Raw genomic sequence first — 11,668 nt, forward strand, 5'->3', positions numbered from 1 at the left:
ACTATTTTAATTCTGCTATTTTTATACTATTTTTAATGCTACTTCACACTCATGTACATCAACACTGTGATTATTGTACTGTAAATGCTCTGTCTAATCTTGTACTATGTTTTTGCTGTGAATGCTGCAATTCTTGTATGAACGGTGCTATACAAATAAAACGTATTATTATTATTATTATTATTATTATTATTATTATTATCGATCCTCAATGTGTTCAATTCTTCTTCTTCTTTTTTTCTTAAGTCCATTTCACTTAATAAAAAATATATAAAAGATAAAAAAAAGGTTTAACAGGACTCGACTAAACATGAATATTATGGACGAGGATTAGGGCCACATGTGAAAAATGTATTTGAGTTCTGAGGTTAAAGTTAGTTGTATGTCATTACCACGAGATGGATCTCCTCTGCCCTCTTGTGGCAGTATACTGATACAACGGTTGTTTCTCACGGTTGTCTCGGGGTTTAAATATCTCAGCATAAACATCCCGGATGTCAATAAATTGTTGGACGGAGCATGTAGACATACTGACAGACAGGATTGTTTTCTAACTTTGAAACTAAATTCAAAGTAGTTTCATCAACTTCTTCATAACACAGACAACATTGAGATACACTGGAGCTGTTTACACGTAGCATCAGCAGATCAGTTCAGGAAATCTAGTTGGGGCAGCTGGAGGAGCTTAATAATAATAATAATAACTTTATTTATATATATAATATATATATAAATATATATATATATATATATAAATATATAAATATATATATATATAGAAATATAATATATAGAAATATAAATATATAGCATCTTTCAAAATTAAGTGCTTTACAATAAAAACAAATAATGTAATGACTAAAATCCAAACATATAAAACATGATAACATTTTACCATCAGTGAAGAACAAGAGAGAGTAGAGTGAGCTTCAGGTTTAAAAGAGGGGACAGAGTTTAAGTTCCACAGTCGAGGGGCCCGGTGGTCTCCCCTAGTGACGAGCCCAGACCCTGGAACCACGTCGCAGAACCCTCCTGCTGAACAGGGTAACAATAAATTAACTAATAGATGCCACAATGAAACTTCCCCAGTTGATTATTTACAATAAGACAATTATTTTCAAGTGTTTTGTTTTCTTTATGTCTGAATATGCAAATGAGTCTAATACTAACTTTTGGTGAATGTAGGAGAAATCTACAGACATAAATAGACAAAGTTAGTAAAATAAATACCGTAACTACATGTGTATTTTGGATGTTGGCAAAAAAGTCCAAACTCTCAAAAGTGTTTCTGTTTGAGTCGAGATACTTATGACTGACGAGATATCACATGAACAGTCACACAGCGAGGGATGAGTGGAATAACACATTTTTTATTTATTCACAGAAATGTCCAATCAAATCATTTTTCTAACAATAAAATATTCATCAGTTCACATTTTAAAGAACACCATAGCACAGCAGATAAATAGTATCCCTCTCAAAAGTGCACGATGAATTTGGTAGCAAAAGTCCCTGATAAAAGATCTCATGGCACGAGATAATAGCACCTAGCTGTGCTATTAGACACAAACTGTTCCCATATAAATCATCCATAATATCATGTTATCCTTACACAGCAATAACCAAAAAGCATTAGTTCAAATAATCACTTATTTATCTATACACCAGTTTTCCTGGAGAACTGTGGAGAATATTTTCTTTATGTACGATTAAAGTCTGGTCCTTCTCCTCAGGTTTACCTTTAAGAATCTAAATACATATCATTACTGAGGTTAGTCCTGTTGCCTTGGCCTCTCTTGTTGTGAAAGATAAAGCTTCTTAACACTGCTGGTACAGAGAATTACACGTCTGTAAATGCTACGTCAGGGCTTTTGTCCTCGCATCATTCAGCTGGATACATGAGCCCGTGTGCAGTTCAGTGCAGCGATGGTCAGCCAAGAGATGGGACTCAACACCAGCACTGCAGAGTCTCACACCTATACAGCCATGTGTTGGGAGGACTCTACCAGAGGCCACACTCCTGCACGTTTAAGTCCCATTCACTTTCTGCATAGACAACATTAGATGGTTAAATAATAGACATCAAACTCTCTGGATGAATTATCAGTATAAACGTTCATCAACTAGGAAATATTCGGGGGTTTTTTAAATATATTTATAAATTGTTGAAAAGGTAAACTAAAGGTACATTAAAAACTTAAGGAGTTAAGTCAACAACTCAAAGAATCCTTTCGGTAAGAAATGTCCAGTAACCGAGCTGAAAGTTAAGATTCAGCCCTGTTTTGTTGGCAACAGATGTTTTTCCTGCGCAGACACTTCCGACTTGGAAAACTGCAGAACTAATTACATTAACAATGTCACACAGTGCAAGGACCCTGGAACAGGCGAAACGAAATGGCATGCAGCCGTTGTTAATGTTATTAATGCCCCCAGTGCTTTTTGTGCTACAACACGCCAAATGGTGCTCATCCACCAAAGGATGAGCACAACATGATTTCTTAGAGGCGGAAAAATAAAACCGACGGCCATCAAAATAAACCTCTGGTATCTTTACATTAGCCAGAACGTTCCTGTGTTTACATGTGGAGGACATTAAAATAAATATTTTTAAAAAAGGGGGAAATATTTTACTTCTTAAAATCAGCGTATTCTTCCACTTTGCAACTCTTTTGAGTTCTATTGAGAAAGGTAATGCTGCACGGCACGGCACGGCTCGACTTGTGTTTTGGTTTAACATTAGCAAAAGTTGTGGATAGTACATGTACAGTATTTAGTACCGCCTCAGTCCAAGTGAGCTGAGCCGATACGATAAGGTGGAGTTAATACACAGCAGACCACTGGTCGTTCAGAGAGAATCATCACTAGAGCCACACTGGACATACGGTCAGTAGTGATCGCTTCTTTTTGTTAAATTCACATGACCCAGATTTTTATTAAAACTTTTTTTTTTTTTTTTTTTTAAATGGCAGCACGCAAAACTACGTCGTACAATTGAGTGCAGACGTTCTTCTGTTTGGTTGACGATGAGAGGATTCAGCGAGTGTCCCGTTGAACATGAGGTCACGACAGTCTCCTGTGGCGCCGCTCCGGCGAACAGCTGAGATTCCCACCTACACTGACACTACACTACCCGCAGTGAAAAACTAAATAGAGAAAAGCGCCCGGTACCAAAAGTAAGTCGAGCAGAGCCGTACCACGAGTCGAGGTCTTCCCAAGACTGAACATTGGTATCTGATCTGAAAAGGGCCCGAGTCTCTGATTACCTACCAGATATGTCCAGAAAAAGTGGTTCACCCAAATTTGCTTGTCGATGGTGTGGAGCACTTTCCTTTGTTTCAGGTCTTTTTATGTCCTCTCAGGTCCAGTCCGAATTTAGCTTCGACCCAAGACCTGGAGTAATTGACGTTGGGACTCATCCAGAACCCATGTGGTTCAGGTGGAGTCGGCTCCTCTGGTCTGTTGGTAGACATCTACAGCTACGTCCCACGTTCATAAACATCCATCATCTTCTGTTAGCCTTCAAGTCCTTTATTTGTTCCGAGTTTTTGACCTCCACTCGTTAATGAGATGGAGGTCGAAGAGTGGTTGTAATTAATGTCCAGAAATTGTCTTTATTAACAAGCTGCGTTTATCCAGGAGATGGGTCTGCAGCCCTGGTTGTGAGGTCTTCAGCTCTCAGCGCGTCTTCCTGTAGTAAACAATAGCTGCCACCAATGCTACTGATGCTACTATGGCTACTCTCCTCCACTGAGAAAAGCCTTGAATCACCCCCTCCTAGAAGGATCACAACAGCAAGATTAGGAGCTCCTTTAGTGAGGCCATTAAAAGCAACATTTCAAATGAATAAAGCCCAGGCCTGCGTCACTCACCCAGCCTCCCTGCTGTACGATCCACGAGTAGAGATACTCTCTGATGACCTGGAGGACCCAGCTGATGATTGTTCTAATGTTCTCTAGATGGTTGGTGGTCAGTGCCTTTAAAACAAAAGACCAGTCAGTCAGAACAGCTCTGAAGTTCTCAGCTACTGATGCCACATTTCTGTGTGTATATATCCATCCTTTATTTACCAGGTACGGGCAACATTGTTACAACAATAAACACAAACAATACAAGCAGACAAAGACAAAACACACAACACACTGGGCCAAACACTGCATATTAGCATCTTAATAAAAAATGGTACCCGACTTTAAAAGTCTAGAACAATTGCAGCCCCGTGGGGAAGCACTGCTCTGGACGACACGCATTTCTGTGCATTACCTTGTGTATGAGTCTGTAGGCCAGATGGAAGAGAGCCACCACTCGACCCCAGTTGATGCCGTCAGCAAAGATGCGCTGGGCCACCTGCATCAAGGTGTGCCGGGCACAGTCGGCCTGAACCTGGTTGACCAGTCTGACAGGAAGAAGTGGACAAATTCAAATGTAACAACGTTTTGATTCGATTTAACTCATAACTTCCTCTGAAATGTGTGTTGCATCACAATGAGTGCGCAAACAAACTGGCAATAACAAATCCACCAATAACTTCCATCATTACTATAACTACAATCGTTTTTCGATGTCAACATGAACACAGCACTGCTTTATGTCAGTTATTTTGCCCAATAAAGTTGCAATAAAATCGCAAACATGGTGCATTTGACTTTACTTAAGCTCAAATTGTAATATCTGGTCTTTTATCATCCAGACACTCTTTAAATCGGACTCAAACACTCCTTTACTCTAACTAAACTGTCTAACTGTGTGAGTGAATCTGCAGCTGATTGGACTACTCTGGTACTACATCAGCACAGATGTATACTGCAACAAATAACAGATTAAACTCAGGTGTGATGTCACGACGGATCTGTGGTTACTGCAGTTCTGATTAATAAAGGAAGAAACACGGTGGTGCAAAGGTCATTCCTTCAAGCACACAAAGGTTTGTGTATTATTTAAAACACCCGTCTTACATAATGTGCAGTCAAAACAGTGACTAAACCAGTCAGCAGATAATACCTACAGCAGCTGTGTGCATACTACCAAAGGGTTATTGTAGGTCGACATTCAAATAAGGATGTCCTGATGATCTAATCTCAAAGATCAGTATTGGGGCCGATCGAGGCTTTTTTAACTGATCGGCTTCATGGAGCACGAACCTAAGTCCTTTGTTTTACGTCAGCTGTCCCACAGGTGCCGTAAACCAGGGGTCTTCAACGTTTTTCAGGCCAAGGACCCCCAAACTGGTGTAGCGTGGAGCAGGGACCTCCTACTGTATATATTGTATGGAAGAGGCTTGAAGAGGTATGTGCGACGGGGGACGGGGGTGCCGTTTGGTCTGGATGAGGTGCGTGGCGCAAATTTATTTTAGTTCACCCCTCTCCTTTCTGGAAGTGATGTAATGCAGCCTTGGTGCGTTTTATGTTGAGTGAGCACTGTGCCGCACTGTGTATTAACTAGTAAAATACAAGTATTGGATTGGGACTCGGTATCGGCAGATATTCAATATCACAGCGAGGCAGCGGCTCTTCTTCCTCCGCAGGCTGGGGAGGTTCAGCATGGACTGCAGGATACTCTGCAACTGTATTGTAATTGTATGTCTTATGTACAGTATACTGTATGTTGCATTGTTGGAGGAGCCTGGGCCAACCACTCCGCTGTAGCTTTTGTGCATGGGACAACAAAGCGTTTGAATCCTTAAATGAACTGACAAAAGCTCGATGGGGACATCCCCACATTGAAGAACTGAAGAACTGTACTGTAATGTTTCTACTTGATGCACAGCTTACCGTTGGAACTCAGCATTCCTGTTGAAGTCATCTGCAATCTTGAGCAGGTGCTTCACCACCTCTTTGATATTGGGATCCTGCTGCTCATTCATCCTTCCTCCAAGATTCTCAGAGGACACGTGTCGACTGGGCTCCTCCGTGTTTATACGTTCAATCACATACCTAGGACAGAGAGAGCAGGAATTTTATACTAATATGAATAACTTTGAAAGATACCCTGTTGAAGCCTCATATTAGCTTCAGATGGCCTTTTACACAGAATGAGGACTGTGGATGGTGTCACATTGAAAGTGCTTCAGGAAGGGGTCAATATCGACAGATGGAATGAGTGAAGCGATCCGTTAAAACACTAGTTTACTTGTTGATTACAGTGAAAGTCTGAGGGGCTGGAGGCTTTATAGGATAACTGAGTGAAAGTTGGTGGCAGGTGACGCAAATTAGCTGCATCAAAAACAGCCTGACTTTGAAAAAGATTGCAAAAGTACATGTTACCAGAGCTCCAAACTTCTGAAATCCGAACTTGGGTCACTCTCTTAAAATGCAAGAACCGATAATCAGTATCAGATCACCCAGTCCCAGTGACAATACATCAGTGATCTGTTGGGCCTGAACAACCCGTTTGGAGCATCCTTTATCAAAATGAGGTAAAAAGGTAGAAGTTTCCTCTTCACTGGGGAGAAAACTAGAGCCTACCTAAAAAGTATATCATCATAAGCACAATGACAAATTTCATTTATTTTGTATTCGGTATTCAAATATGTGCATTTGCAATGGATCGTAACTAACAATGCATCCAGATCAGCCTCAGATACAACAGGATCAAACTAATGAATCTGCCCCGATGAGGAAGCAATACTAAATATAAAAACGTTATACATTGTGCAGAATTTTTTTTTTGAATTAATCTAAATCATGAATGCCCAGCCCTAGATGGACGATGCGGCTCAAGCAAGTTTTAAGACTCTTCAAGTGGAATTTTCTTGCTGTAAAAAAGTAAACAATCATTTTAAAACGTGTAATAAACTATGGATTGTTTTAGAAAAATGGAAAGATTCAGATGTGCAATTTGTAGTAAACTGACTAGAGCATGAAAAATCCCTGGTATGGTCCTTTATCATTCTTGTTGGCCCTCAAAGTAGAACAATATGGACATTACACGTCACGATTATCGAGGACAAAATAATTGCCATTGACTATATTATTCCAGGAGTCATGAAAATATGCTTAAAACTCTTAATATGACACTAAAATATACTTGAATAACTTTACCTTACATTTTAAACATTGCATCACAGATAGGACACAAGTTTTTTTGTCAACATCCTTTTTAGTGAAAAACAAACATGAGATCTCTTTATTCCTGATTCAACCATGAATAAAATAAGTTTAATATTAATTATTATTCAAGTTGCAATGATGAGACTTACCCTCTGAGCACCACTGCTCCCGTCTCCATGATGGGATCATCAATGACATCTGGAACAATGAGAAGATAATCATGTCAGGCGTTGACACTGTTTGTTTATATGTATGGGAAATATGTGATATATCCCTTTCATATTCAAATTTAAAAAAGGGAGTTTCTTGTTATAACAGCTTTCTTGTTTTAAGAAGATATGGTGATTTATGTTTGGTGTCTTACTTTGTACAACCACTTGATACAATAGTGTTTAGGCTGCTATAGTTTGACAACATTTTACAAAACAGTTTGATTTTCATTTATTAAAATTTGACACGGGTCAGAAAAACTATTTTACACAGTAAATCCTGAAATGCATTAAACATAACATAATTAATATCTTAGTGAAGCATGTAGTTAGGAGCATAACCTAAATATTAGGTCAATAAAGACCATTTACAACTATTTATAAAACAATTTAAGAGCATTAGGAAATAGCTCACCATTTTAATTAGTGCAATTTGTTTAATCCATTTATGTCCCAGTATATGTTCTAATACCTATATTAACAATACAATAAATTAAAAGTAGATTCAATTCCAGATTATTTTCAAAACGATAAAAAGAACACACATAAATATATAACATGGCAATACTGTTTAGATGTGAGTTAGACAATCTTCACACGCTTTGCAAGAAATCATTGTATTGCGATTGAAAGTATTGGCAAAAATTATGCATGTTGGGGAACCTTTCCCAGCAATAGCATAATAAATCATGTTGATTTCAATTAAAGTAGCCCACACAGCCATGTCGTTGTTACTATCGTTGAAGAAATTATAAGAGTGTGATATTAATAAAAAGGACAATACTAATCTGTTAAACTTTCTCTCAACAATGTATGCTGTCTACATTGGCTACACATTCCTGTAAGCCTCTCCAAATTATCAGCGAAAATTCACAACTATATTACAAGTAGCTTTCAAAGTTGATATTTCACGTATGTTATCGTGTGACGTCACCATCCCGTCATGGTGTCTGTCCTGTCTTTAACCCAGTCTAAACTTTAACCCCATAATTAAGTTAAGTCTTTGTTGTTTGATAGCCATGTCAAGATGTTTGGTCTGACATGATCATGTACATCAAATAAAGTGTAAAACCGAGTGCAAACATGAGGGGGCTGCTTCCATAGTCCCAGCAGACCTACACCTCGACTCACACAGTCCTGACTCAGGCTAAAATAGGCCTGTTTTATTACCTTGTTTGCCACCAGCCGCCCTTATGTTACCGGGTAGAGCAGACACAAGGCCTTTACGGTACTGTATAATGGCCACATTGAATCGGCATAAATCAAATCTCCTCATTTTAACACTAGTCCCAGCAATCTTAATCGGCAGTAAGTTAAAGCAGCAGCATTGAACCAGATCCGAGAGACAACATCTTGCTGATATTTAACGCTTTTTCGATTAACTACAGTTTCGAGGAAACTATTACCTTCACGTAAAAAGCGTCTTTAACTAGGTAACGTCATAGACTTCAGGTCGTTTTACACAACACAGCAAGAACAAGTGAACGACTCCTGAACAACAGGAGTGTAGGGGTCTGTTGCCCCTTCAGATAGGAAGCTTCTCCGGTGGTGTTCACCATAGCGCCACCCTGCGAGGTTGGGGTTAGTGGTTAGTGGTAACCCAGATAACTGGTTGCAGTTACGGTGAGGTTGGAGACACGGTAAGCACCACAAAAGACTACTGGTTGGAGTTAGGGTAGGTTAAAGGGAAACAGACTTTAACACAATTGTGGTAACATCGTTGTCTCCGTGTTATTTAGACAATGCTGTCGCTGACTGGAACCTAACATTTGATAATAATATTTACTGGAATTCCAAAAAGATTAGTCCGTTTAAGTCAAATGTTCTCTTAGCTTGTGTGTACACCTGACATGGCTTCACATACCTTCCCCACCCACGGCACCCCGAGGCTCCTGCTCGGCGTCTTCTTTCCCCTCTTCCCGGCTGTCAGCCATAACTTCTAACTTTTTTTCAGCTCGGAACGAACTGGGAGCGATGAATGAGGAATTAGATGGTTGGTTAAAACCTTAGGCTTGGCAGAAAAATATCACGAAAGTCCGGACGTGTCCCTTTCGTGAAAAGTTTTCTCCTTCCACAGAAGAACAAGGAAGTGACACTGAAGCGCGCAGTGACCGCCGGATGGCGCGCCTGGTTTTCCCCGTGGTATTTCCACTTTGTGCATTGCAGTATTACATAAATGACTAATTTATTGAAAACATAACATAAACATAACACAAGCAGACCTAAATTGGAAGAACCATGTTGTAATCTAATTGACTTCTGATTGAAGTTGTAAATATACAAACATACCGGATGTACATGTGGGCCTATTATGCCCTCACAAGGGGATGTAATGAAATGTGAAAATGCTGGATCTCTGGGTTTCATGGGATTTATGGACGAAGTGAATGATTCCTTCTGATAAGCACCACTTAGGACTACATATGTCTGTGTCTGATCATTCTAATGGGAAAGAGGTTATAATTGTTGTTGTTGTTGTTTATTAATATGTTTATTATTTATTACTCTATTGTAGGGTTTCTGACGTGCCTATGTGTTATTATCTGCATCCGTTCATCTGGGGCAGTGGTCTTCACTATTTTTTACGTGAGAGCCACATTGATAGGATAAAGTCAATAGGAGAGCCACTTTTACCGCAAAGTATGAAAAGCTACATCCAGTCATAAAAAGCATATATGCTTATTAATCTGTCATCCCACCCAGAACATACCATAATAATAATAATAATAATAATAATAATAATAATAATAATAATAATAATAATAATATTATTAATAATAATAATAATAATAAGCTTTATTTGTATAGCACCTTTCAAACAAGAATTGCAGCCCAAAGTGCTTCACAGCAAAAACATAACAATTAGTACAAGAATAGACCAAATAAGAGCATTTACAGTACAATAATCACAGTTTTGATGTAAATGAGTCTGAAGTACCATTATAAAATAGCAGAATTAAAATAGTATAAAATAACATTGGAGCATTGTGGCTAGTTTCCCTATCTGTGCAGTACTTCATGACCCTCCTGTCGGAAAACCACATTCATTACACCATCCTTGTAAATGTTTTAAACTATCAGGGCCATATTTTGAAAGCATGAGATCAACAATGGGCCCCTGTGGCCCTTCAACTGGTTTACTCCCTTTGCTACCCATTCCTGGTAGTCGTTGTATTTACGTTTACAGCGTCAACCTCGTTATTGACCTTTTAACGTATAAAACATGTACATATACAATATGCAATGCAGCCAACCAATGCATTCATTAAAAGCAGGATTATCTTAATACTGGGATGATGTTGTCAAACTCTGCAAGCAATATTTCTGCTGAAGCCAAAAAGCAGTGTTTCACAATGTTTGTCTGAGAAGGTTTTTTTTGCCCGAGCTAAAGTCCATGCGATCTCAAAAGATGCCTCAGTTAATCGTTCAGCTGTATTAGTTGTCCTGTGAAACAGAAGAAAGCTGCTCTATTTTATTTACTAATTTCTCTTCCAGGAGCGTAAATTTCGTTGAATTTTGAATGGGTCGTTTAGAAACCAGAGCGGGTCTGTTTGCACATTAAGCACAAAGGGTTCGACTCGTGGAGGACAAATATAAATTCCTCTGTCCACTTGTCTTGTATTTTCCTTTGCTCGTTTTGTATGGCTCGTACCTTTCTTTCTTAACGGGAGCAGCTGTTGTCTGTCCACAAACCACATCTCCAGCATCTTCCTCTCGATTCCGCTGTGGTTTGATGCTCCAAAGCCAAATCTTAATTTCCCTCGTTTGTCACACTTTGTTTCTGTCCACATGGTGTGAACCTATTTTATAGGAAATCGATGCATTTTACGTCTGAAGAAACACACGCAAACAGGTTGGTCGTAGTATCCTCCAATTTAAATGCTCCAATTTTGCGATATAAATAATTTCTTAGCAAATGTCCATATTCATAAGCATGCTTATGTTAACATATTTATTAATGAGCTTAAGTTTATTTATTTATATACTAGCCCACCATGTATCTACCCGTCCAAGAGCACATTCACCATTGTAGTGCTGATAGACCGCTAAAACTGGCAACTCCGCAGTGAGTCAGTGTTCCGCTGAGCAAGTTTAAATATCTTGTTTCTAGTCTATATTTGCATCTTTTATCAATCATTATTATCAATTATTTGTTTATTATTTGTAGGCTAATGGAGCAGACACTTTCAGTGTTTTAATGGGTTATATGTAATAACCCTGCTTGTTTTTAGTGATTTTATGAAATATCTGTATAGATCGTGTGCATGCGACGTCACGCTTATTTCCCAACCCGTAAATCAGCCATGTTGGATGATATACACAACCAAGACGGCGCCCGTTCACGTGTGAGTTGCTGCAACGCTTCGTAATTTTCTTTGTATTTAAACGTCTAAGATTGAAAGAAAATGCCAA

The 11,668-nt window shown here is 38.9% G+C and overlaps 1 protein-coding gene across 2 annotated transcripts; it reads right to left on the reverse strand.

The window, feature by feature from the left end:
* Nucleotides 1-1,350: 1,350 nt before the first annotated feature.
* LOC115006370 (apoptosis regulator BAX) lies at nt 1,351-9,426 on the reverse strand. 2 transcript variants are annotated; one of them, XR_003832054.1, is made up of 7 exons: nt 9,120-9,426; nt 7,196-7,244; nt 5,769-5,930; nt 4,261-4,393; nt 3,870-3,974; nt 3,268-3,774; nt 1,351-2,046 (listed from the first exon to the last, which is right to left on the reverse strand). XR_003832054.1 is itself a non-coding variant. In XM_029428576.1 (6 exons), exons 1-6 carry the CDS (start codon nt 9,187-9,189, stop codon nt 3,676-3,678), a joined length of 618 nt encoding a protein of 205 aa, XP_029284436.1. In that variant the 5' UTR covers nt 9,190-9,426; the 3' UTR covers nt 1,351-3,675. The 2 variants fall into 2 exon arrangements, 1 of the variants encoding a protein (XP_029284436.1); XM_029428576.1 differs by having other exon boundaries at nt 1,351-3,774.
* Between the last annotated feature and the right edge of the window lie 2,242 nt (nt 9,427-11,668).

Source organism: Cottoperca gobio, chromosome 3 (genome assembly GCF_900634415.1).
Source record: "Cottoperca gobio chromosome 3, fCotGob3.1, whole genome shotgun sequence".
Lineage (NCBI taxonomy): Eukaryota > Metazoa > Chordata > Actinopteri > Perciformes > Bovichtidae > Cottoperca > Cottoperca gobio.